The sequence below is a fragment of the Lagopus muta genome, chromosome 4 (assembly GCF_023343835.1).
Source record: "Lagopus muta isolate bLagMut1 chromosome 4, bLagMut1 primary, whole genome shotgun sequence".
NCBI classification, from domain to species: Eukaryota; Metazoa; Chordata; class Aves; order Galliformes; family Phasianidae; genus Lagopus; species Lagopus muta.
In genome coordinates this window covers 12,105,678-12,133,643 of record NC_064436.1, presented here as the reverse complement: position 1 = coordinate 12,133,643, position 27,966 = coordinate 12,105,678, and the positions used below count along the sequence as shown (strand labels likewise).

Here is a 27,966-nt window from a genome sequence, read left to right as displayed (position 1 = left end):
TTTGATCTCATGTTGTTACACGGGTCCTGAAGATCATTGTCCTGTTTGTAAGTGGGAGAGCCCTGATACAGTTAGAGAATACCTACAGTTACTCTTAGAGCTCCATGAAAGGCTTTGAGATTGACAACTGCATTTGGCTTGGTATAATATTTAATGTGTCTTAGAGAAACCCAGCATAACATTAGAAACTACTTCAACAAAGAGATACTCGGTATATCCAGGCTCTTCCTCCAATCAAGAAAGACAAAAAAAGAAATCAAAACAAAAAAAAACCCTGTTTTTAAAGTTGAGCTTGTCAACTTCTATTTTTCTGCATATCTGATTATGAAACTTGAACTTTTTTTTTAACAGCACAGGAGATGTGCCAACAGTTAGGCTTGTGGGGTCTTCCCTGCTTGTGCCAAATCAACTTCCAGAGATTCCAAGATTCCAGAGACCAGAACATATTTTTTCTTTTCCTTAGGAGAACTAGAGAGATCTATTTTTGTATTTAATGTTTAAGGGTAACAATGAAAGATATATTTGTTAAAATTCGTGATTGCCAAACCACTGAACGTGAGCTCTGCTGTATATCTAGTACCTTTCTCTAATTTGCTGGGTTTGATAGGCAGAATTAAAAGCTTTATTTTAAAATTTACATCTGTTATTTCTGATGCTTGTTATTCTTCTAATGCTAGGAAACTGGAATTTATTTGCTTTGAATGTCACATTCTTGTTTCTTTTTTTGATATAGAAGCTCCATCCTCAGTGGCAAATCTCTCCCACTGTCAGCTCCCTCTGGAAGCAGACTGGTTCAGAACCAATGGCATTTGGTCTGTCTCTGGCAGCTGGTGTCCCTCACACAGCTGCTCTACCCCACTTGGAGGTATCTAGGTCTCTACAGGGAGGGACCTCCACAGGCTTGAGCAGTGGGCCCAGGTGAATCTTATGAGGTTCATCAAATTCAAATGCAGGATCTTGCACCTGGGTTGAGGCAACCCCCCATTACCAATAAAAGCTGGGGGGTGAAAGGATTGAGTGCAGCACTGCCCAAAAAGACCTGGGAGTACTGGTGGATGGGAAGCTGGACGTGAGTCAGCAGTGTGCCTTTGCAGCCCAGAAAGTCAATTGAATCAACTAGGCTGCATCAAAAGAAGCATGGCCAGCAGGGTGAGGGAGGTGATCCTTCCCCCTGTGCTCTGCACTGCTGAGACCTCACCTGGAGTCCTCAGTACAGGAGAGAAATCAACCTGTTGGAGTGTGTCCAGAGGAAGGCTGAGGAAATCATCCATGGATCGGAACACTTTACCTATGGGACAGGGACAGCTGGGGCTGCTCATCCTGGAGAAGACAAGGCTGTAAGGTGACCTTATTGTGGCCTTTCAGTATCTAAAGGGGAGCTACAGGACAGAAGGGAAGTGACTCTTTAGCAGGGTCTGTGGTGGTAGAACAAGGGGAAATGGTTTCAAGCTTAAAGAGGGTAGATTTAGGTTAGATGTAAGGAAAAAATCTTTTACAGTGACAGTGGTGAATTACTGGAACAGAGTTAATGGAACCAGTGATGTGGTTGATGCGCTGTTTCTGGAGACTGGATCAGGCCTTGGGCAACCTGATCTCACTGTGGATGTCCCTGTTCGTTGCAGAGGAGTTGGACTAGGTGGCCTTCAGAAGTCCCTTCCAACTTCAAGGATTCTGTGTTTTAACCACTGCTTGGGAATGCTCTTAAAGCAACAGAATTAAAAAACAACAACAACAACAACAACAACAACAAAAACCATCCCAGTGACCAGGCAGCTCTGTTTAGACTACTGTGAGATGTTAGGCAAAAAGGGCCATTTCATCTCTTTTAGCTTCTGCAGTTCCTGTGATTTGAGTAAATTGAAATCTGGCAGCTGGACAAGATTATATTCATAGGATGGTAGAATGATTACCTACTGCCTTTTTTTTTTTTTTTTTTTTGGTCTGTTTGGAAGGTAATGTAAGTAGCTTGCCTTGCTGAAGCATCTTCAGACGTTCACTTGGTCACTCCTGTTTGCTGCTCTTCGTTAGTGAAGAGTATCCCATCCAAGTCCTCCTGAAATCACATCACCTAACGCTTCCTTTCAGCAGCAGGTCATGAAGGGGCTGGAGCATGGTCCAGGGGCAGCTGGGTCTAGTCTGGATGAGAATGGCTAGAAGCAGTGGCATCACAGTGCTGAAGGCAATTTAAAAAGACAGGTATCAGAGTAGCCTGAACTGAAGGTGGAAACGAGAAGCTTAAATTAAACGACTCATGTAAGAGAGCAGCCCGTGAGCCTCCCCTCTGTTCTTTCCAGTTTTAACCTCACCTCTCTCCCTTGTCTGTGCTTAACAAATGGCAAGGCTGAAGTTGGCTGGTGATGTGGTATGATAGAGTATGATGACCCAACCTGAGGAAACGTGCCAATTGGAGGAGAACATTGGAAAAGTAAGGTCCCAAAGGACAGCTTCCTCTGCAGTGGACTCAATATGTGCAACACATGTGACACCGGATTATAATTTAGTATGTCTGGTAGGAGGAGTGTGTCTTCTCAATCAGTGGCAGTTGTAGGTCTGGGAACACCCACTGTGATCCCTCTCTGGTCAGCCAGAAGGCTGGTTGGAGGGAGCATCTGGCTTGTGGAGCAGGCTAGGCCTGAGAGTGGAATTAATTGTATTAGTGTTATGCAACCAAGGTTTTAGTTTGTTTGTTTTGCTTGTTTTGTTTTTACCGCAACCAGTGAAGTACATCCTATCAATTAAGGATAAGCCAGTGTTTCCACTGCAAACTCATAAACAAATCCACTAAATAATTTGGTTTTGTTTTTGTTTTTTTTTTTTTAAGCAGACGGTCTCTTGAGAAGAGAGGTCTAGGACTGAATTAGTGAGAACGCTGCAGGTCAGGTTTGAAATGCTGCATGGTGACAGAATTGTTTAGAAGGATCTGCCTGGAAGTCTCTTATTACAGCCATATCCAGCAAACTCTTGCAGAAGGTGCAGTCCCTGCTCATGTGAGTTAGCCTTCTGAAATCACTGAGATGATTAGAGGGAAAAGCGCCTGTTCCTTTCCTTAAGAAGGAATTTTCAGTGTATGTTTTTTAATGTTTTTGAGTATTTATTCAGTCAGCCCTCATTCATTAATAAACCTTTCACTGACGTGCTGCTGTGCGGTATAGAACGTGACCTTTGCTTTACAGCATCAGACTTCTTTTGAAAAATGTTTTTGCAACATAAAACATAAAACATTTAAACATAGAGAAGCGCTTTTTACAACGTACTGGCATGAAAATTTTTGATCATTTTTTGATAAGATAATACATTTTATTTCCTTGAGAGAAGATCGCAGGCAGATTCTTCTCTGTAGAGCTATAAATCAGCAGCTTGAATCTATGCTGTTTCTACATCTGTTCCTACAGGGCTTCCATTTTTTTTTCCTGTATGAAGACAATTTGATATTTAGACATGCGTGTCATTGTAAGAAGGAGGGCACCCAAGTCAGATCTCTAACCAAGTGCTGATTTTAGTGCAGTGCAGATCTATGTGTTTAAGGTTGGTTTTTTTTTTTTTTTTGCACTTGTTTCATGATGGCAGACAGACTACAGAATTTAGCTTGATCCAACCAAAGCGTAAGTAAAATAGTTATTCAGACAATATTTACACTTGTGGCTGTATGTATGTACGCTTGTGGATCAAACCTTTCTGGTTGGATCAGAATAATTATGAACTTTTTTGTTTCCTCTATTCCTGAAATGCTGAATTCCTAACTGGCTGGGTTTGAGGTTAGTTTGAAACATGAGCAGTGCATGAGATCCGTGGGACATTCACATAGGTGAGCTGAGGAGTCTGCTTACTACAGACGTTGAGGCAGTTGTGCTCAAGTTACGCATCCGTTACCTGCAGATCCATGTGTGTGTGTGGTTCCTTGTGGTTATCTTCTGTTTGCCTGGAGTCTGAGTAATGAAGTCTTTTTCTTCTGAGTATCAGAACCTCTGAAGGACCCGAGAAAGGAGGTACTCCGTTCAGTTCTATAGAAACTCATGAAGGAGTTGGAGATGCAGAGTAATGTGATTCTCAGTTATTTGCCTGAAGCAGGATCAAAAATAATATGGTCATAGGATTGTCCTGGAGAGGAAGCAGTCACGTTAGAAGCAAAAAAATTTGGATTTTTCTTGAGGAGGGGAGTTGTTCCTACAAACCAGGTGTGCCTGAGGAACTCACCTCCTCTAAGAGAAACAAGAATTAATGAATCACTTATTTGCTTTGACGTTATGGACCGATTGGTGAATATTTGCGTTATTTAAAATGTAGTCAAGACACGACAGTTAGCTGAAATATCTGTGGTATTCTTTTGCTTGTCCAGGTGACAGCAAGGTGAGCCCAAGTTGGTGGGTTGAAGTTGAGAAGGTGCTAAATCACACCTTGATGTAGAAGACTGTTTCTCTGAATAATTGTATTTCTCCTAGAAAAATTGATCTGCTGTAATGTGAGTGATTTCCTCCAGTATCACACTTCAGTATCTGTAGTTCAATTTCTAGCTGTAAGGAAAATAACTGAGTAAATCCCTCTATGCATTAAGTGCTTGTGAATCTACAACAACTTGAAGATGCTATATTTGAAGTAATACTAAAAATAGTAATTGGCAAGGCCATTGTGGTTTGGCTAGTTGCCTTTTTCAGCAATGTGTTGTATTGTTAAACAGCTATTGTTAAACAGCTTTTCTTTCTTGACTATACACCCACTGAGCATAAAACTTTAAAACAGTCAGAGGAGTGCAATCTGTGTTTTGATAAAAATACCTAACAGCCACTGTCAAAGCATCACGGTTTCATGAAGCTGTGCAGACGGGCCTGGCATGTGGATGGCTTAGATAGATTCTCTCCTCTGTGACTCAGGCAGATGTTAAAGTATAAAAATCTTCACTTTCACTTGAAAAAGCTTCTTTGAATACAGAGTAAGTAATGCTTTTAACTCCTCAGCTCATAGCAAAAAAGTGAAAGTCTACAGTTTGAAAAAACTATCAACCTTTTAAAATTTCACAAGCTCCTTACAAGGATTAAAACAAGGAGACGACCATAAGTGTGGCGTGATGCTGTTTTGAAACCCTGCTCTCTGCAAAGGTTCATGCAGAAAGCCCCGCGTTTCCTTTGGGGACGGGATAACCATGCTGTATAGATTTAGGTACCTGTGTGGAATCCTCTCCAGTAGGCACTCACTTCTCCCTCTTGCCACCGTGGGAAATTCGGACTGTAATCTTCAGTGATCTTGCTTGCCACCTTACTTGCAGACCTGTTGTTAGAATTGGAGGTGATGAGGCTGCAAACAAAATAAGTGAGATGCTCTCATTTATTAAATGGCCAAACTGAATCTCACCTGATGTTGCCTGTTAAAGTAACACATAGGAAATATGTGGCTGTATCACCTATGCTTTGTCCAAAGTTCTCTACCTGAAGTATATTCAGAAAGGGACATATGAAAGAAAGTGATGGAATATGTTTATAGTAGACTTCATTTGGTCCCTCTCTATGATCACCTTGTCTATCTTGCCTGCAGCTAGCTTTCAATGGTGGATGTGTGAAAAGTGTAATGCAGTCAGAATGCAGTTTATAAGAGTGACGCATGTGAGAATGTTTTAGGAGATGAACATCATTTAGAAAAAAAATCTGAGTTCTGCCATTATTTTGACATTTGTTAAAGTGATGTGCAAGATACAGAATGACGTGAGTCTGTGAAATCCGCTGTTCGATGTCATTTGCTCTACTTCTGAAGCAAACAGTTGCCTGTGGAAGCTCTGACAATGCTATTTTCGGTTGTCTTAGTATGACTTTCTTAATGTATATTCCATTTCTGTTAAAAGAATGTTAAATTAAGTTGCTTGAAACTTCTAAATGACGTGGTATGAAATGAGAGAAAAAGGAGAGAATATTTTCCTAAGCGTTCTGCAGATGAAGAAATTGGTTTAACTTTGTTAGGTTCACCTTCTCTGTTTGCATCTTAAAGAATAAAACGGTAATGAAGAGATCACACATTTGAAGAGAAAGCCCGTTGTTGTCGTGGTGAAAGGATAGCTATATGCTTTCAGTAGATATCTCATTGGTAATGTTATTGAAGTAAAGGCTAAATTTCTTTACTGCTGTGTTCAGAATAGAAATAGTAGCAATACAAAATAACCGCTATCTTTTTGTTGCTTGCTACGTGTATAGAAATAGTAAAGTTTGCTGAGCTAACGGCTTGGTTAGGAAGATGTTCACTCTGTCTTTTTAGACTGTCATTGTACAAACACTAATATGATTTACGTTGCAGATGCATGTAGTAGGGTTTCAATAAAATGAATATTGATGGGACTATTTTTTTTACGTTGCCACATGATCAACCGGGGATTGTTTTACTTGTGTTACTGTGGAATACCAAATGCCTTAATAGGACTTGATAATTAAGTATGCATGCACATGCTTCCAAGTTTTTATGCATATAATAAAAGTATATGAATGCGCGGTAACTATATATTTGCAGATGCTAAGAAAAAGTTGAATATTAATGGCATATTTTTATTTTGTAGCTTGGATCATCCTCCTCTGTGCCTTTTACATCTATATTCTCGCAGCTGTTTATGACTGTTGTAGTCCCCCTTATTATTGGACAGGTATGTCTTTTATATATACATCCTCATCTTAAAAAGAAATAAGTTAAAGACAGCTATCTTAAAGACAGGCCAGAAATGTGGCAAGCTACCGCATAGGAAACAGCCTCAGGATAGTGAAGTCTAATATCAGAGAAAGGATGCTACAGTACTCCCTGGAGCCACATTGATCTTTGTTGAGATGGAGCATCTGTCCCTCCCTACCGCAAACATACGTTATTGCATATCGAGAAGGGAGTTGGTGAGCATGAAGTGGGAAAAATGGCAGCCCAGCCTGTGAGAAATTGCAGCTCCATACAGATGAGCTTTGAGAATACTGTGCTGGCCTTTTGTCACGTGTCCTTTGCCCAGATGATGAAGGAAGTTCTTGTGTCGTATCTGCTTCTAATTACAAAATTAAAGAATTCTGTCCTGAAAGATATGTGAAGGCTGAGCGCTCACAAGTTAAGAAATAGTGAAGTTAACACTGATCAATTTTGCATACAACTGCAATCATGCAGTTACAATTCCTTTTTTTTGTGACTCCTCCATCATCTGTAACATTGAATGGGAGGGATTCATGCAATAAGCAGTCGGTCCTTATTTCATCTTATACTCATTGTTCACACTGAATCACAAGGCCTTTTTTTTTCACAGAGTATCATTGAAATACTTCACTGAAAGCCAAGTAAAATTTCCTCTGACACTTGTGCCTGTGGTATCTGTTTTTCACAAATACTATTTTTTTCTTTGCTTCACGATGCCCGCTTTTTTTTAGTTTTGTACACCAAAGCACCTGGAGCCTAATTCTTGTATACTTCTTAGCAGTAGTTTTTCTCAGGCATAAATAATGCATTGAGGGAATATTGGCAGGTGGGTACCTCCTCACTTCAGAGGAGAAATGTTTCTGTCTCTGGAATCCAGAGATTAACAATCGAAGAGTCCTTGACTTAAGGAGTTTCTTGAGTCCTCTAGTCCTAGGAGGTCCCAAAAGTTGAAGTTCTTGCCTTATTTGCAAATTTCTAGGAAAAAAATAGTGTGACAGCAGATCTAGAAATAAAGTAACTTACAGTGATAGGTGGAGTAGCAACAGTATGTACTGCAGTATGGTCAGTCTGATGATAGCAGGTATGTACAAAATTCCAATAGGGTTTTCATCTGCCTTGGAAAATTGCTATAAGAAATTATGTGAGGTGAGTGACCGTGGCTTTTTATTGACTACAACAAATAGCAAGGCTAATTAATGGGAATGAGCAGTGAGCGTGCATAATAAGTGCTCTGAATAAGTTCAAATGAAAAATGTGATGAGATTTAAGTGACAACAGATGTGATTTAAGAGCTGAAGGAAAAGTCGATAGAGAATCTTCAAGTTTGTGTAACTCCATCCTGAATTTATTTAAGAGTTAGTTTTGCATGAATACAAAGGATGATTCTCTCCTTTAGAAATGTTTAAAGTGATGGCTGGAAGTGAATGACCAAATGGAGTAGCTCTTGTTTCCTGTAAGTGCAAAGGCTTTATTTCTAGAGATACTGTACTATCTGTTCAGAGGTTATGGAAGAGAGGAATTGCTAAAGATAGCTTCAGATCACAAATCCCAAGGATGATTTACATTCATTGTTGTGATTAAGTAGAACTGTATACCAAGGTAAACCGACCTGCTTAGGGAGAAATAAAAGCCATTTTTTGGAAGGCAGGTGTCCAAACATAAAATGCAAGTAACTCAAGGAAAAACATTAAGCAGGAAAAGCGGTGACATCAGGGGATGCAGTGACATGTCTTACTGTGCCTCAGCCAGAGGTAGCTTGGTTCATCTTTGAGTTAAATGGGAAGCTGTGCGTTTCATTTGTGGACCTCTATCGACTCATTACTGGACTGCTGCCCAATGTGTGGCACAGCAACATAGCAGTGCTTTGTGAATTGCAAGCTGCTCACTCTGAGATTCCAGATGCATTAAGAGATAATGGCCCACAATTCATGAATGACAGCCTTAGCAATTACTTCTAATTTATCATTTCCTGCCTGCAGTGTCAATTCCTTACTACGCACAGTCGGTGCAAGAACGCCTGTTAAGGTTCCCTGGTAGCAAAAAGCTTGATTGGGAAAAACTGCACTTGGAAACTGTTTGCTTGGAGAGTTGCTCGTCTTCTTAATTCATCTGTGATCAGCACAGGTTTTATGTTTGAACCTCATCCGTGTAAAACGGAGGAGGCTGCTTTAAGGAAGCATTCTCTAAGGGGGTTATATTCCTTTGGAAAAAAAAAAGTCTCGCCTGAGAAAACCTTTGCTGCCTAGATGCTGGTTTCCTGAGCAGGCTGCAAAGCTGGCTGCTTCAGTAGCCTTTGGGAAAAAGAGCAAAGCAGATGACATTTTTTGTTTTGTGCTGTTTCTTTATGGCAGTGTTTGAGTTGGTTGGTTGACATGTTAGATTTTTTTTTTTTTTTAAGGGTAACTGGTGGAAGGACTTCACAATAGTGTCATTGATATTTATTTTCTATTCTTGCCTAAAGAACTTCATTAAAGAATTTTCTAGTGTGTGCCTAGACTGCTGTTGACGTGAAGATAGTTTTTTAGTCACAGACAATGAAAAATCAAAAGGGCTGCATGGATGTCCTCTGCTCAGGTGGTGGCTGTCAGTTGTTAAAGAAATAACAGGTAAAGGAGGAGGTAAGACGTTCTGTTATCTGGGAGCCACTGAGGCTTACAGATAGCAGTTGCTGATGGATGACCTTCAATAAGGATAATTACTCTTTTCTTTGTCACAGATATTTTGGCTGTCTGCAGTGGCCTGCATCCTCCATGGCTGTAGATGCAGTTAGCTAATCGATAGCACGATATCATTCAAATCGATGTGAATACTATGATAGTGCGTTTGTATTTAAAGAGCGAAAGTTAAAGTTCCTCTGATAAGTGGTCTTGGGGAGGTAGAATCTATAGCGTTTTATAAACTATAGTGTTTTATAGTGTTTTCTATTAGGCTTGATGGTCTGTAGATTGTAACAGCTTATTTGTACATCGCTCTTGTACACCTCTAGGGGGAATTTGAGAATACTTGTTACACAGTAAACATGGTAACAGATATGTCATAGGAAATACTTTTGCAAATCGTTCTGACACCTTGAACTTCTGATTGCTTTTTTATTGGGTGGCAGAGTTCGATAACGTCTGAGGAAGACTGCTGCTCCTGAGCTGTTGTCATTTTGCTAAACTCATTGTTTGTAGGCGTTAGCAATGTCTAAATGGTAGAAAAACCTAAATGGTTTCTTCCTGACCAGCTCTTGAGCATTTGGCTGAAGACTGTTGTTTCTGTACTTATCTTTTCTCTTCTGAAGTGGCAGATAACAGGACTAGTGAAAGCCACTGCAATAGTTCCTTTCTCATTTTGAAGACTTTCTCTATTTGCTCCACCTAAGTGCTTATGACAGACTTTTATTTTATGTTTTATATTAAAGAGCAATTTATGATTAAATGTTAATGAAATAGAATTTTCACTGTGCTTTCATTCTATTCTACTGGTTTGAACATTTTTCAAAGCAGCACACCAAAACCCACTGTTTTCTATGAATAAATAATAAAAAGCTTGTCTGTACATTATCATTCATGCATTCTCTAGTTGCCCCATTGGTAATTTGTCTGCCAGTGTAAAGTGGGCACTTCATATTAAACAGACCTTAACTAAAGCTAAAATTAATGTTATCATTCCAGTGGTTCTTCTTCCCTAATCTATAAAATGAAGGTCGTTGAACAGAACCTAGTCACACCAAAAATCTCGGTGTTCTACAAGTAAAGGATTTTAAGTGCCTTCTGCATCGTTGCCCAAAATGTTCCAGAGGAACCTCATCAGCATTTTGGAGGTGTGTTTATAAACACAACTTAAAAGGAGCGCTACGTTGCAGTACAAGTTGTCAGTGAAACTGAAGCTAAAAGGCTTAGCGATGTATTTATTTTGGAAGAGTAAGAAATTGGAAGGAAAAGCTACGTGGCAGTTGCTAATGAGCAGAAGGAATGGTTTGTATTAATGTAATGCTCATTTGTTGTGGGGAGGGGGTTGGAACGATGCTCAAAGCTACTGCTATAGAAAGGGAGCGGTGTCAAACGCTTTCTGTCTTGTAACTGAAACCCACGCAGAAGCAGTCCTACCTCTTCAGGCTCCAGGGAGCTGCAGGGAGCAGGAAGAGTGCTATCCTGAGACACGAGTGCTTCTAGAACCTTGTTGCAGAAAACTGAGATGTCAGATCATCACTTGGACCACGGTTCACTCCCTCCTAGCACTTGACTCAACAGGAAACAAAACCTTGTCCCTGAAGAAATATAAAATACAAAAAAAATATATGTACTGCTGTTACAGAGTGACTTGACAGTCTTTGCCATGTTGCACCTGTTTGTAGTATTTTAAAGCAACAGTTGTAAATTGCTCCAAGATGTGAAAATGAATTTTCAAAGTGGCTTTACTTGGACTTTGTTATGTTTGGTTTGAAGACGTGTGTGTCAGGAGCTATTGCCTAGGAGCGAATTGATGGAAAGAATGAAGTAAAGCAGCTTTTAGAGGATTTTGGTAAACTGAGGAAAGGAAACAAGAGGCTTATAAATATTTTTTTTTCCCCAGATTTCAGAAACAGTTGGTTTTTTTTTTTCTCCCCAGTCCCATCTTCAGAACTAGTTAATTAGATTGTAGAATAAGGACAGATTTGATGTTTGTTGATGTCCCAGAAACCTGGGAAGTATCTGGGTCTCTATGACAGCATCCAGGAGTGAGTAAGAATGGGTGCTGTCCCTGTCAGGTGATCAGGACAGGGTCTGGTGCAGTGGGAGTAGCTCCTCTCTGGAAAGGTCAGTGCATCTGAACTGCACTATGGACCCTGGTTGTGTGGAGGGTTGTAGTGTTACATAGATCTGAGAAAGAAGTTGCATCTTATCTATATCGTATGTTAAAAATTGCAACCGATGTAACCTCCCTTCCGTCCTGATAGCTCCTTCTTTCTAGTGATTTTCTTAGTTCACTTTCATTATGTTTTGTTTTTCTTTTTTTTTTTTTTCTCGTATATTCTCTCCTGTCCTGTTTTCCAAGTTTCACTGATAATTGTACCCTATATTCCATGCATTTTGTGTTGCAAAGATATAGTAGTGAAAATAGTAGTAAAGAATTAGCTAGGAATCCTACCTTAAGGTGCAAAGTAAGATAACTACTGCATATAGGGGTAATGGCAAATGCAGTCTTGTTTTGGCTTGCTTCCTCATGTGTTTGAACTCAAGTTAAACGTAGCTTGTATTTCTTTGTTGAAATGTTAAAGCTCAGGTGTTTTGTCTGGGTGTTTTGAAATCCATAACAACAGCTAAAAAGCAACAGGAGCAAAAGTGCAGTAAAAGCCTCAATTCCCTTAAATGTTTACATCACTCCCAAAACTTTGATAGATTTAAAAAAAAATCTACTTTGCATAATGATGCAAATACCAGGAGATAATCTTGTGGAAAGAGAAAAATGGCTTCACAACCATTTCCTCCTGTTTTTAACTTCAGGAGCTTAAAATAAGTTAAAAATTGTGGTAATTTTTAAAAGGTGTAGTGTATTACATATGTCAGAGATGGCTCCATTCCATGTACACAAGGAGGAAAAAAAGCTCCTGGTCCTATTTAGATCAACTAATAATGATCATTAATGAATTACGTTGTTTATTGCATTTTTTATCATGTGTGTCCAGCACTTGAGCAGGCAGGTGGAAACAGTCTAACTGTATTTTACTGATGGATTTCTCTGGATATATAGTTTGACTGTTATGAAGGTATAATAAGATAATTGTTTTTCTATAATGCATCTCCTACTATTTTCATGTATGATGTTATAACCAGATGAGCAGTATTTACCTGCTTTCCTGGAAGAGCGGGTCGTGTTTCTTTGCACAGGGCATGCTAAGTGAATTAAGAAGATAAACAGCCCATTTGCTTGGGAAGACTGTTGTGTCAACAAGAAGGTTACAGCAGGATGCTGAGCAGACTGGAGGATAAGTACATGGCATGTAACTATTCTGGCAGAAGAACTAATTTGAAATGGGCTCAATTCTGTTAATTGATATGTAATTACATTCCACCGTTGCTAAAAGTTAAATTCTGGCCTAGAGGGAAGTTTGAGCCTGGAAATGTTTTTGAAATGATTTTGGAGAAGTGCCTTTGGAGATGGCCAGGTCCTAGGCACTAGATGGTAGCTGCCTGAAGGACGTCTTTTTGTTTGATTAACACTTAACTTGTCTTTTATTCAGCATTTCTCATCACACAGTTTAGTTATAAAATATCATCTTATGCAAATTTTTACTTCTGCTTGGTTTTCTCCACTAAGCCAGTTTGAGCCTTGTTGTTATATGTGCAACCTCGGGTAAGCTGTCAGGAATTCCCCCGCCCTTCGGCTGGCATTTGTATCTGCACGAAAAACCTTGCGGTTCTTTGTGCTTGATGGGATCACTACCACAGGCCACAAGCTCTCCTTGTAGATGTAATTCTGCAGGAGGTCTCGGCAGGGCTAGGGGTTGCAAGGCCTTTGTGCCTTAAATTGTGCGTGGTTTCTCCGTGATGAGGTAGCATCCTGCAGTGTTTCCTCTTGTAAGGTATGCTTTTAACTGCTTTTAAGGTTCACTCTGGTTATTTTTGTCTCTGCCTTTTTTTCCCCCTACTTTAGAAGTATTATTTCTAATTGTGTTTGTTTTTGTTTTTTTAAACGTAAGGAATTCCCTTTCACTGGGGTCTGTGGAATGATTACATCTAAAGAGCATTGTCCTTTTTGCTCTTTTTCATCAGTGTCAGAGCAGTGCATCTCTTTTGGATGTCAGTTCTTCACGTTTCTGCTCCAGGCTGAGTTCATCTGTTCACAGAAATATCAATTTGGACATTTTTGCAACTGCTTGTCTCTCTGGTGCTTGTGCCCCCTTGTAGTGGTGTGTACTTGAAAATACCAGGCTGGAGATAATGGACAAAGAAGCAGCACATCAGTACAGTGCTTGAGTCTGGCGTCTTTGGTTCAGCGCATAACACACAAAAATCATTGTGTTAGCTCTCTGTATTTGCAGACAAATGAAGCTTAATGTCCCTCTTCGGGCTCTGATTTTACCTAGTGGATTCTTTATTTAATCATTTCAGTCTGTGCTGCTTGTGGCTTTTCAACCTCTGTTAGGCTGGCTGTCAGAGTCTGCCGTCACCACAGAACCAGCAGGTTTGCTGCTTAATTCTGTACCTCTCACATGTGTTGACTCTATTGTATTTGTGGGATTTATCATTATTTCACTACGGAACTTGGCAAGCTGTGGTTTTGTTTTTTTCTTTTTTTTTTTTTTTTTTTCTTAAACACTGCAAAGTTATAAAATTGGGTTAAGAATTAAAAGGCTCTCAAAGCATCCTAGTCCTGAAACAACTCTGCAGAGCATGAATAAGTAACAAATAGATTGTTTGTCAGTCAAAATAATCAGCTGATGTGATCTTCTTTGTGAAAAATGTTATGAATACCTGTTGGGTTGGTTTTTTCCTCTCTGAAATTATGTAAGAATTTGGTTTGCTTGGAATCAGTGATTATATGCTGAATTGGCCTCTGAAATTTTACATATTTTTGGGCCTTGAGAGAAGACCAAAATATATCAGATTCTGTGTTACAGAGGATGTACTCATCTGTGGTTTTACAGTATATATGTCATGTGACACGGAGTTAAGCTGATGAATTTCTAAAGCCACAGTTTAGTTCTACATGGTCTGATTACATCTTGTTATTTCTCTTTTTGTTATAGTAAGTGTAGTAGGAAGCTGACATTTGTGCACACTTATTCACAATAATTGCAGACTCAGTAGAGACGGATGTCTAAAGAAGGTACCAGCTGATTGAAGGTTTCAATTAAGTACTTCTTTCAGCTTTAAAATGTTTTCACTTAAGCATCAGTGTGTGTTGAATACATGTACAGAGTCAGTATTGTCATACATGTTATAGTTACACCTTGTACAGACACATTCAAATTGCACTTAAATTGCACCATTTAAATTGCACTGTGGCATAATTATCTGTAACTTCGGTTTTTCAGTGTCAGGTTACTTTTAGTATGAGCCTTGCAAAAGGGCTGTGCATGAATGGACTTTTCTTTGTCAGTAGCTTTTCCTTTTTCCCCAGTGTATCCTCAATTTAGGGAATATTAGGGTTTTGGGTTTTTGTTTTTTAACTTCCTTAGGAAACAGTTAATGTACTGGTGAAAATTTTTTTGCTTTTTGCTTACGAAGTCCCAGGTCTGCTCAGTTTAAGCTCACTTGGCTTTCCGTCTCTGTCATGCTGCACTCTGAACTCTTGCTTGCAGCTGTGTTGGTGTAGCAGAAATGCTAAGTCATGGCCTGAAGCAGTGATGGAGCACCTGGTGGGATGGCAGGGCCAACCCGGGGGAGCTCAGGTGCATGCGATGTTCCTGAGTGAGGAGAAGGAATGAAGCCAGGATCCACCCCTTCCCAGAGCTCATGTAAGGCTTGGCAGTCGAGGTGAGGGTATCTCTCTGGAGATCCCTGTCTACCTGAGGCCTTAAAGTAAGCGGTTTCTTTCCTTTGTTTCGGTGTTCACAGCAGTTGCATTCGAATAAGTCCTGACTTGTTGCAGCTTAGGACTTGGCTACTCTGTTGTCTTTGCCATGCTTTCTGTGGTGTTACAGGCTGTGTGTTCTCTCTTTAACATCTAGCAAGTATGGAAGGTTAAAGTTCAGTGCTCCAGAGGAAACATTCAATGTTTCCTATTGTGGTTTCCTGTAAACCTGTTGTTCTTGAGCAGTGGGAAGCTTAGAAGTACTGTCAGGTGAGCAGCGGTCTTCAGCCTGCTGAGGTTTTTGTGAACCCCATGGAATGATGGAACATCCTCAGCTGGAAAAGACCCACGTAGATCTTTGAGTCCAACTCCTGGATCCACAAGGAACCACCTGAGATTGAAACCGTATTGTCCAAATGCGACTTGAACTCCGTCAGCTTGGGGCTGTGACCACTACCTGGGGAGGCTGTTCCAGTGCTGACCACGCTGTGGTGGAGAACCTTTTCCTAATACTCCCCTGACACAGCTCCATGCTGTTCCCTTGAGGCCTGTCGCTGTCACCAGAGAGCAGAGCTCAGCGCTGCCCCTCCGCTCCCCGGGAGGAGCTGCAGTGTGCCCTCAGGCCACCCTTCAGCCTCCTCTGCTCGGGGCTGAACAAACCGAGGGACCTCAGCCACTCCTCAGGTGCCCTCTAACTCCACGTGCAGGGTTGTTAGCAGAAGACCTGCTTTGTGGTTTATTGGGTCTATTATCTTTGGTTAGGGGGATAGCTACTTGGAATACTTCCCTCTGGAGACCTCTGCAAACAGGCAGGGAAGGGAATGAGGAAGCTGACAGCTCTGAGGTCAATCCAGCGGCTTTGGCAGTTGGTGTGCGAAAATGTTCTGTGATGGTGATGATGCTTTAATGTTAATCTCAAATACTTGGAAAATACAAACCGATAATGGTGGTATTTATTAATGGTATTACTGTAGAAGGTAATGAAACTCCTTTGGAGCATTCTGCTATAATTGTTTTTGGGTCTTATGCTATTATTTCTGAAAGAATAAGGTAACAGAGAATATTCAGAGCCTCAGGAAAAATTAGGCAAGATGATGTGACCACTTCAGAATTAACACAAATCACAGCTGTATGAGAAAAGCTTTAAAAAGGTTTTCCAAACCATATAAAATGAAGAGGAAAAACTAAAAGCAATTCCCTAGGCAAGGCTGAAGTAGACATATTGTATCTGGTGATGCACTGTTCTGTAGTACTTGGCATAATTTGGAAGTAGAATTTACTTAAAAAATTTTTAGGTGTTTGTGAAAGAGGAAAAAAATACCTTAAGAAACAACTTTGGATTCAATTTCCTGAAAGCGTGGAGGTTGGGCTAAGTACAGTTGGTTTGCTTGTTTTCATGTGTTAATTCTGCTATTCTGAAAGCGTGCAAATGGCATTTGTCTCTGGATTTACAAAAACTCTAGATATTCGGAGTTTGAATTATTTAAACTCCCACAACACATGCACTTTTGCTTTTCAAGCTTGAGTTATAATTTAATTAAAAACTTCTGGTGCATCGCTGGCTATTTAAATATTAAAATGTTCCATGGATCACTTTCGATTATCTACTGTCCTAAAATTCCTGAAGATGTCAGATTTTTAAGATTCCCAGAGTTGCGCTTGGAATTGTCTGTTGATGCAAAGGGGACTGTGATAATTACATACATCCATTAGTATCAGCAGAGGAGATAAACTTTGGGGAGGCTTAATGGGCATGTCTCAGTGACAGCTAGCAAAGAACATTTGGCATGATTAAGGATGGATTTGAATGTACTTGAAAATATACTCTCATTATGGACGCCCAGTGGAAGTTGCACTACAAATGTTAAATTCCCCAGAAGAAGAGTTGTGTGGCAGGGAAGCTTTGAAATCCACTGTGGCCGTCATCCAAATTACTCTCTTCTCTTTGTGTCTTTCTGCTGTCAGATTCACTTTGTGATGCCCAAGTTGGCTCCCTGCATCTTTGAAAAGAGGCAACCTGTTGATTTCTGTGTTTCAGATTGTCCGAAGATACATCAAGGACTGGCTTGAAAGGAAGAAGCCTCCATTTGGCACTATCAGCAGCTGTGTGCTCCTGATGATCATCTACACTACGTTCTGTGATACTTTCGCCAATCCAAATATTGACCTTGATAAGTTCAGCTTGATTGTAATAGTGTTTATAAGTAAGTATAACCTTAAAACATCTAATTCATCAGCAATTCTTGTGTGCAATGAGCTTATACATACTGGAAGGAGTGAGGCTGAGGGAATACTGGCACGGGTTTAGAGCTTGTACTTGGAATGTATCCAGTAAACTAAATAGACTACTTCTCAGGCACTGGATGCTTTTAGGAGATTGAGTAAGCGTTTTGAGAGGGGTGAGCCCTGAGATAGCTTGGTGATCCTTCCTTTCTAACGGGGTGTGATTTCACTTGCCAAGTGTTCATGACTGTTCAGATTTTGGCTGCTTGATTATTTAACAGCCATGTTTGCATAGAAGTCTTCTGAACAAAAAGAAAATATTTGTGTTTGAGCTGTTACTCAAAATGTTGCTTTGCTTTTAAATAGTTCCTTACTGTTGTGCAAACCTAAAAAGTAGTTGGGAGTTTGAAGGTGTTAATACATTTCTGTGGATGAAGGCATTTGGTACCGAGTTTGTTTTAGAAGCACTCTATTCATTCAGCCTTAAGTAATGCACACATGAGAATAGACTGCTGGTATCTTTGCCATCAGTTAAAAATACACTTGCAGATCACTACCTCCCAGGGAAGGGCAGTGGTGTACAGGCACTGTCTCTTCTCCCAGTAGGTAATTCTTGTCTCATTTCAGACTGTGCAGAGGCAGTTTCAGTTCGCTTAGAGGCTAAGTAACTGCAGCGTATTGCAGTACAAAACACATCTCAAATTCCCTGAAACTGTTATTTTAAGAAATCAGTACATCACCTTCCTCAAATATGTGTATGTGCATGTTTCTGTCTAACACAAATAATGTATCCTGTATAAATTCCACTGTCACTGAAGTTACCGGGAAATTTGCTCAGTCCTTTGTGGGTCAGTTTTTCTGTCTCACACGTTCTAATTGTGGCAGCTTTTGGGGGGTTGTGAAACAGTACTTGTGTATAAAATATCACATAAAACGATAATCGGTACTGCGCAAATACTTTACTCTGAGGTGAGTGAAAGAAGCCATTCTAATGAGCTTTTTCAGAACAGACTAAATAGTTATTTGCGCAGGCACCTGAGGGTGTAAGAGTGGAGTTGTCAGGGGAAAAAGGATATAGAAATCTCTATCTCTGCCTTAACATACAGAAAAAGTGAGAAGTAATTTAGTTACTGTGATGACCACTTCAAAAGAAGTTGCCTTTCTGCTAAGAAGGCGCTTTCTTGAACAGTTGTGAAGTGGTTGCTTCCATTGCCTTTCTTACAGTTCCTTTTTGCAGAGAGTGCTTGGCTTTTGTGCCGTGTGTAATTACATACACGACCTGTGCTTTTAATTTCCAGTGTGTGCAATTGGAGTTACTTCAGACAAATATTAACTATAAGCCTTGAAGCTGCTGCGAAGATGCTAGATGTCTGTTTTTTCTAAAATATTTATAAAGCTGAAGAGTAAGGAATTCTGGAGTGAATATATTTTTACGTTGTAATCCAGATAAAAGTTTCTGTACCTTCATTGGGTGTGTTGGCTGTATGTCTGCGTTGCTATACCACAGAGGGAAATTAGCACGAAGATTCTGAGATGAAACCATATTTATTATTCTGCTGATTAATGTTTTCATGTAGTTTTTATGTTAATATTCTAGCCACAGCAAGCCATGCACAAGGGATAATTGGTAGCAGCACCTGCATATTGCAATACAGAATCATACATGTTAAGTGATTTTTTTTTCTGTGCATATTAAATTAATGTACTTAGTTGCAGGAAAACTGTAGTTCAGGAACAATGGATTGATTCTGTAGTTCATGAAGAAGTATTAAGTGCATGCTGAGGTGACATTTATATATCCTAGGAAATGTACGTAAGAGAATGGAAAATGTCACTGATAATAGCTAATATCCCTGCCACGCTGCCCAGTTACAATCTCAGGTCACAATCGCATGCATTGTCTTGGCTTGCAGTACCCTCAGGGGCACATTAGCCTCATTGCACTCACAAGTTTTGCAAGGAAAAGGGAGAGAACTCACCCTAGGTTCTGCTGAAAGTAAAAGCCCTCCCTCCATAGCGCACACAGGCCCCGAAAAGGTCTGTATAGGTCATAGGGCTTCTCCTCCAGCTCTGCAGGGAGTTCCTGCCCTCCGGTGCAGAGCTGGTCTCTGCAGCCCCAGCAGCTACTCATGACACAGCTGGGGAGCAGACTGCTTCCCTGAGCTCATTCCCGACATTGCCACAGAACGAGTGTGGGCTCTGCATGGCCCAGAACCCCTGCAGGTATCGTGTGAGCTGGCAGAGAGGAGATCTCCCCTCAGTGTGTGCAAAACAGCCACGCTTGCAAAGTTGACTGAGCTTGAATGAACAGCTGCTTTGTCTGATGTGCACTGCCCAGTTCAGGAATTAGCCTTTGTCTCACAGGGAATTAAGCGTGTGTAATTATCTTCTGTTAATTATTATCATTCATCTGGAGAGTAATGTATCTAGTGTGTGAGAATACTTAATTGCAATTGTGCTTACACATTGTACTTTTTTCTGTTAAATAGAATGGGACTTCGTTTAAGTACTTGGCAATCATAGCACATCCAACAAATCTCATGTTGTTGACCCAATAAGCAAAAGTAGTGAAAACAGATGAGCAGCATGCAACAGTGAGCATCTGTCATTGTTTGAATAAATACTTGATTCAGACACTACCTCAAGAAGAACCCGTGCAGGCAGAACACTAGCGCTAGCTTTCTCAGATGTGGTGATGCCTGTTGTTGTTCCAGACATGATTTTCCTAATCATCAGCTTGAAGGGTTGTCTGTCACTGGGATTCTCTGGATTGCCTTGGTCCAGCCTGGCTTCTTGTGTAGGTACAAAAGGCAGGTACACAGCACTCCCAGAGATTTAAGGGACATTTACTGCTGTGATGTAAGTCTAATTTAAACCTGTTTCTCTTTCAGTATTTTCTGTTCAGATGAGCTTCATGTTTTTGACTTTCCTCTTCTCTACAAGGTAATTGAGTGTCTGGAAACAGAAGCGTGTGTGATGGCTCTTGTTTTGAGTGATACAGAAGTGTCTGAAGAGCGGATTTCTGAATAGGGGTGACCTCATTTTGTTATCTCATATTGTCCTTGCTGCATTTTCTCTGTTAGGATTTCCTAAGCTAAGAGAACGGGACCTGAATTCAGTCCTTTCTTGTGTGTTAATTACAGAGTTGTTAAATCTCAATCAATCACTGCTATACCTCATCCACTGAAAAAAAATGGATTTGCACAGATGTCACTGAAGGTATAATTTGCCCTGCAGACATGCTGATGACATATGAGAGAGAGAACTCGGTTTGACTTCTTACATCTCAAGACACATTTGCTGGGCTGGCAGTCCCGTCTTCTTTGTACTTGTCAAATGTGTTACATTTATACGGAGATTCTTAACAGACAGTTGTCCTCAACTGACGTTTAGTAGAGATATATTTCTTTTCTTTTTAAATATCGACTAGGAAGAAAAGTTGAACATTCACTTCTCAAAAATAGAACAGTCAGAATGGTGTTATCAAGGGGCTCAGTGATCCAAAGGCTTTACTTGAGCTAGTTAGAATGTCCACCGTTGTCCTTTGGTGCTTTCTGGAGCATTTTCCTTAGCAGCACTCTGCTGAATGCAAAGGGCCATAATACGGCAGACAACAGACATATGCTTTATATTAATCACACAATATCTGTAAGGGAAAATCATAAAGAAAGGTGCCGTGTCTTACAGCTACTTGTATTTTTTTTTTTTTTTTTTTTAGTGCCACGAGAAAATTTATCCGTGACAAGGTCATACTCTGACCTTGGAAGGCAATTCTAAATAACTTTTGGATGGCTGTATCTGAGCTGGGGAAAAAATCTGTCCCAGCAGAAATCTGTCCCTGAAATCTAAAATGTTTTAAGTTGTAACCGGCTTGGACGCTATGATACGTATTTAGAATCTCAGAAGATGATTCCAAATGCAGATGAAAGGTGTGAGCCAATCGTATACCTCTGCGTGTCATTTTTTTCACCCTTCCTAAAATTTCTTACGATGCCTAAACCCTCTCTGAAGTGGAAGAAAACTACATATTCTAAGCAGTGCTTATAGCGTGGAATCAATAAACTATCTAAATTGAGTGTTTTATTGTCCTTACAGGCTAGGAAAAGAAGTCCTAGTTAATTCTCTTTCTTTAGAGAGCTGAGCTGGCCACTGCTGTGGTATAGCATGTTTGCAAAAGTAGCCCCAGCTGGAATTAAGTTGTCCTATATACTGTGCGTTCAGAACTCTTTCCCTTCACAAGAGACTCTATCCATTAGAGAGTTTGCCACAACTGAGAAACAGTTCTGCTTTGTGAATTATTTCTGTCACTAGTACTGATCAAAAGGATGTGAACATGCATACGGATCCTCAAAGTAATGCGTTTGATCAATGGCGTTTTAAGAGTTGTTTTTCTAATAGAGGTTTTTAAAACTTCTTTTTCCTAGGGATAACTCTGGTTTCACCCCAGCAGACACAGTGGCTATCGTTTTCTGTTCCACACACAAATCTCTCACCCTGGGTAAGTCAGGAGATAAGCTTCTAAGCAAAACAGCAGTAATATTCGTGCCTTGCTTTCTTGAAGGAAAAAAGTTGTTGTTGATTACTGACTTCTCTGCTTAAAGGTTTTGTTTTCAGTGTGAAAAGTAATATTGTCTGTACGGTGTTAATAGTAGGATAATAGTTTTGTGCAGATAAGATACATGCTTACTACAGGGCAGGAAACGGAGTTTTCTGAGATTTCAGTGGCTGTACGGTAAGACCTTCTCACTTCCAGAAAGTTGGACTTCTCTTTTCTTGTGCTGCTGTTCTGTTGCCAGTTTTGATAACATTTCAACTTTGTTTCAGAAAACATTCTAAGGTTTATCTTCCCAGTCTCACAGTAAAGATCATTTACTTCCAAACTAGGATGCGTATGTGAGAAATCAAAGCATGGAGTGCATTCAGAAATCACAAGTAGAGGATACCTGTCTTCTGTTTAACAAGAGCAAAAGAATAGTGATTTTTAAGTCTGCAGATTTTTTTTTGTGTGACATTGTTTTAATTATTAGAATTAATTTATCGAAAGACAACTCAGATATTTGTCATTTAAAATCCCTTTGTGATGATAAGATGTTTTGGTGTAAATTAAAAAATACTGCTAAATTGGAGTCCCACTTAAAGCTTCCTGATACTGCTTCATCCATTACATTCAGCCAGTGGAATGGCTAGTACTTGAATATTTCTGTACTGTTTTTGAAAATATAAAAACATGTGAAGATGTGTATGCGACTGAGTCTTTTCAGGGTTCTGTCTTTCAAAGATAAATGCAGCTGATGTTAATACGAAAGAGAGGAGTTAAGCCTGGAGTAAGGAAAGAACAAGTTTGGACTTAGAGAGCTGAGGTCTTCTCAGGTCAGTTTGATGTGACAAAAGTAAGCTCTGGGTTCTTTGCTTCAGCCAGACTTGTGCTGCAGACTGGTTAGCAAGGGTCCTTGGCAGGCTGTGGGAGGTGAGCTTCTAGAAGACAAGAAAAAGGCAAATATAATGCCTCCTTTCAAAAGGGGAATGGGGAGGGGCTGAGGACTTACAGTGAGTTAAACTTCATAGAAAATTACTGAGATGTTTAAATAATTCTAACAGCCTAGGAGGAAACTAGAATATGAGTAGCAGCCCCATAGATTTTGTCAAGTGCGTACCAGATCCAACAAAATAAATTTCCTTGGTGCTATGCATTGCAGAGTGGTAGAAAAAGTCAAAAGGGTTGAGAATATTACGGCTTCTGACAGGATGGTATGGTCTTTGGGATTCAAACATGATGTGAACCAACTGAAAAGAGATTGGAGGAGTATACCATAAGTGATCCTAGGTCTCATAAACACGACCCTTCAGGAAGGTTGAAATAACCAAAATTCTTTAGAGATGACAACGGAAGTAAAGTAGTGGTCTTGAAATGTATTGATGCCAAGTAGGAAAAAGAAGCTCCTCTTTCACAGTGGACTTAGAAAAGGAAAAAAGCTTTGTTACAGTGAAGAAGATTTAAGGTAACAGTCAAGGAAACCACTCTAATGTAAAAGCTTTTTAACCGTGGGGTATACTGCCTATTGATGTCTTGGAATCCCTTATCATTGTAGGCAAGCCTCAGTTGGGAATTAGATAAACTGGAGCTGATTCTGACTGAAAGCAGAAGATAAATGACATTTGAAGTTCTTTCCAGCCAAATGTCCTGTGAAACTGAAGCTTCAACTTGCAAATGAGACTGCAATGGGCAGGACAATCATAATTGTACTTAGAGAAAACAACCCCACACCTAAGTCATAACGCCCTGCTGTTCTGGCTGTTACATGGAGATGCATACGAACTTAGGACACAGCTGTGATAATACACAGGAGAAGTTGATTGTATTTGATAGCACAAATGTGTAATTCCATCCTTTCCTTCCCAGTGAAATCAGTTTTGTATGCATTCTGTCAATACTGCTGCTGCTTGCCATGTCTCTAAGAGAATAACTGCAAATTGTTTTGTTTGTATTAAGTGCTGAACAGAGCATGAGCCCTGGTAGTCTCTGAGAGCCCATCTCTGGTAAGGCCAGAGGCCCCGTCACTCTCCTGTGTACTTTGCGCAGCGTTCTCATGACGTAGGCCTGCGTACTGTGCAGAAGCTGGCTGGCTTTGAGGCCACTGGTGTTCTACTTTGTTTGTTACTAGTACCAGGTCCTGGTAAGACAGAGCTGCTTAAATATGCATTTCTGTGTGAATAAAAAGGATCAGGTTCTATAAAGCTGTAATAAGATGAGGTACGGTTCTGTGCTGATGCTGTAAACTAGATGTGTTAACCAGAGCAACTAGCATTGTTTCCTTCACGGAAGGTGACAGCAGAGAGGATATAGTTTGTTCTTCAGGATCAGCAGTATCTGAGTGACAGTAAAATCTATAGCACAGCCTTGTCTGCCCTGATCTTAACAGAAACAAGATCAGACATAGCTTTTTTGCTTTGCTGTTCTGTCACGTTCTCTGTGTCCAGAGGTGTTTATTATAGACCATTGAGTGAGGAACCTTCTGTTCTTCTGTGGCAGGAAGAGTTTTTTTCCTCTCCATTTCATTACAGTACCTGAAAGTACAGCTGCATCTCAGGGTCTGGTTTCCCATCCATTGTGGAACTCTGCTTTGTTTGTCTTTTGAGATTCCAGTGGTAGTGTATAAATGGCCCCCCAAGACTTGTTCTTTCACTTTGAAAGTGATTTCTCTCAGCTTGGCAGGTGAAGTTCCAGATAGGTATGTGTGGTCCCTTCCCTGGGGAGTTTCCAGTGGTACCAACAAAAGTGGGAGAAGAGCTGACAGCTTTAAAGCTTTAGAAGTGGTAATGGGAAAGGCATGAGAAGACTTTTATAAGTCACTTTCTCCCACACCGTATTATGAAACCAACAAATTCCCATGCAGCGCGTGCTCATGAGGCCAACTGCCACTTCTACTGTTGAATCCACGAGTAAGTGCTCGCTTTGCACAGAGATGAGTGCTGTTCCCATATGCTGGGTTTTATTTTGTAGACAGAACAGTTGACACACTTTTTGTCTCAAGGATCAGAGTGCGTGGCATGTTTGTGTAAGGACAAATTACACAGGGTAGGTGCCTTTGTGTTTCGTAGTTAGAAGCACGAGATGATTTGTCTGTATAGAGGTGGGTGCTTTGGCAGGTTGTTTTTTTTTAATATAGTACATTATGTGCAGAGAAAAAAGATGTCATGTAATGAGTGAAACAAGATATGAACTTAAAAGTAGTGAAGATAAACAGTCCTCACAGTGCCTTCTGGCACATTCACCCGCACTTTGTTCTCTTTCTCTCCTTCTCCCTGCTCACATATATGCACAGTACATGTGAGTGCACGCATACGCAGACATTTGATGCATGGCTTTTATTAGTGCATTTGCCATTGATTGATTAGTACTTACTATTAGTACTTCTTCTATTGATTGATTGCAGATGAAGTGACTATTTGACCTTTAATTATGAGCCTTGCTATTGAAAATGACATTGAGCTATGGCTTCACATAATCCATCTGGAGAGCCCGACATAATGCCATTCCCTGGAGTTCATTCAGTAAGAAGAGAAGAGGCCTCAAGGAAGTGAAAAGCTATCAGTGAGGCTCATCTAAAAAATACTGCAGTTGTGCTTGGACTTGCACAAAAGTTGCAACTGAGTACAGAACATTGTTTTTTTTCACAATTAAGTGCTAGACAGAAGTTTCAACTCCAGAATTAAGAACTGAAATTGTCGATAAATATTTTTGTTTAATACTTCCATTTACTCTGTAAAATTGTTTTATGAGCAGGACGTGTAATGCTGCTACATTTTCAGGCGACCACAAGTGTAAATGTCAGTGTGGTACGTATGATGAACAACAGATTGATTTTGTTGTTGTTGTTGGCTTTTTTTAAGTATCCCGTAAAATGAAACTGGGGTACTGGTTGTGATGCGTAGAGCATTTTTCCCTCATCTGTATTTTTCAATGTACCAGTTCTTTCGTCGTGGAATTCTTAAAGTAATGCAGTCAAAGTTTCTAGAGTACCTAATGCTTCCAGGAAATAATAGAATTCATTTTGGAAATAAAAGGTAAAGCCTTGACTTTACTTGGCATGTTTTAATTTCAATCAAATTTGCTTTTGAAGTACTCAGCTTATTTCTCCATGAGTGAAGCATTGGTAGTCTATCCCTGAACAACTCTTAATGGCACTGTGTGGTGCACAAGTTGATTCACAGGCAGTTCAATTGCCTATAAGCAGCAGCCAATTACTACCAGCATGAAATTCAGCAGAGATTATAGGCATTCTGTAAAAGGACAGTGAGATGATGATATCAGATGCGTTGCCTTATGTGAATATTCAAACCAAACTGTGTGATATTCTTGAAACGGATTGGCTTTTATCTGCTCTTGGCTGAGAGTTGTCCTCTATTCATGCAGGGTACCAAGTGTGACTAGCTTTAAGTATAGGAATAATTCCAGAGAGATCTACAGAACACTCCTGATTAAGTGCTCTCAGGAAGTTTTCAAGAGTAAGACTTGTGATGCTGTCTTTTTGACTTATAATATTTTCGCTTGAGTGTTGAACAAGAGGCATTTCTGCTGGTAGCCTATCATACTTCTTTGTGTTGTTAGGTCATGTTTGCTTACCTGTGCCAGATTTTTTACCCAGGTATCTAATAGAGTGTTGTAAATGAAAATGGTCTGCCTACGGATCTGCCTGTAATTGGTGGGATGCTGACCCCTGGAGATGAAGGGATGTCAGTGGGGGGAATATTGGTGGAAAGAGTGAGTGCCTTGTGGAGGCCGTGTCTGGGCCAGTACGTACCTTTCACTTTTGCCAGAGAATTAGAAACAGGAGGGCCCTGTTGATCCCATACCTACTCCTGAGGTCTCGGGAGATTTGGTGGTCGCTAGAACCTCCCACAGTTTTTGGTACTGCGACTCCTTGGGCCAAACTGAAAAGTTGTTCTCGTCTCTGAGATTTATGAAATCAGAACAGCATAAATGTTTTCTACTAGCACACACTGCCTAATCCACCCGAGGTGGGATGTCATTTTCATGTGCAAGCATTTCCCTAATACAAAGCCCACCACTCACTTGAAGAGTCTCTCCGTGACAAGTCAAACTGGCAGTTCTGAGCAGCATGTGGTTGCTTGGATAGTCTGCATCAGAGCAGCTCTTGTGTGTTCCCTTGCTGCTTGTGTGCACAGCTGGGCAAGTACGTGCTGCTTGTCTCCTTCGTACCAGGGCATCCCAAAGCTACGCTTTCAGGAAGAAAATGCCAAGCAGGCCAACATTAATGTCAGAAATGGTTTAGTCCGATGACTTCTAGTGGCTTTTGGACACAGAGTAGCTGATTCTGTTTCTTTTTTTTTCCACCAGACTTGCAATATAGCATGTTTAATATTTTGCAGTTTACTCAGTTTTTCTCTCTGAGATTTCAGAAGGGGAAATACTGGTGAAAATTAGGGAATCTCCTTTCTGTTCTGACCTGAAGTGTATGTTTCTTTGATGAGACTTCAGATGTGGCTAGAAATTCTGCGCTGGCTCCCAGGCTTCCTTTTCATCTGTATACTCTGCCAGTAGTAGGTTTTTTATTAATATTTAGAAAGTTTGCCTCCAGCAGTACTAAAATGTGCATCAGAGGACAACAGTTGTTTACTGTGTTTGAACTGCAGAATCTCACCCAGGAGATCTCATTCACTTGAAGTTTACATCTCTCAATCTTGACTTACAGAAAAAGATCGATGAATAACAATTGTCATTTCAGAGTTGCACCTCTCCAATTATTTATTTGGTTGTGTGTCTTCCCAGATGTGCACGTAATTGGATCAGACACTAAAAACCAGATTGCAGGTTTTTAATGACAGCGTACTTCGTACCTCTTTATAATAATAATAAAAAAAAAAATAGAAGCACGTACCCATCTGTAAAATGATAATGACACTGGAGCCCTCTCAACCCTCCCTCCCCACCAAAAACAGTTAATTTATCTACTTTTAAAAACTACATTATACCATGCAGACAGCTGACAGGTTACCCCTGGGAAGATCCACGTTTGGACATGACTCGAGATATTTTTTTCTTTTATTTTTTTACCTCAAGCTGGCAGAGGCTACAAGTGTCACCCATACTAAAACTGCCAA

The 27,966-nt window shown here is 40.2% G+C and overlaps 1 protein-coding gene across 1 annotated transcript in view; it reads left to right on the top strand.

Annotated features, from left to right (window-relative positions):
* SLC10A7 (solute carrier family 10 member 7) overlaps positions 1-27,966 on the top strand; it is a 148,001-nt gene that overhangs the window by 103,574 nt on the left and 16,461 nt on the right. Inside the window, exons 7-10 of the mRNA XM_048942662.1 lie at positions 6,533-6,616; positions 17,159-17,324; positions 20,235-20,286; positions 21,768-21,841. Coding sequence (XP_048798619.1) covers positions 6,533-6,616; positions 17,159-17,324; positions 20,235-20,286; positions 21,768-21,841 — 376 coding nt within the window. The remainder of the gene's footprint in view (positions 1-6,532; positions 6,617-17,158; positions 17,325-20,234; positions 20,287-21,767; positions 21,842-27,966) is intronic.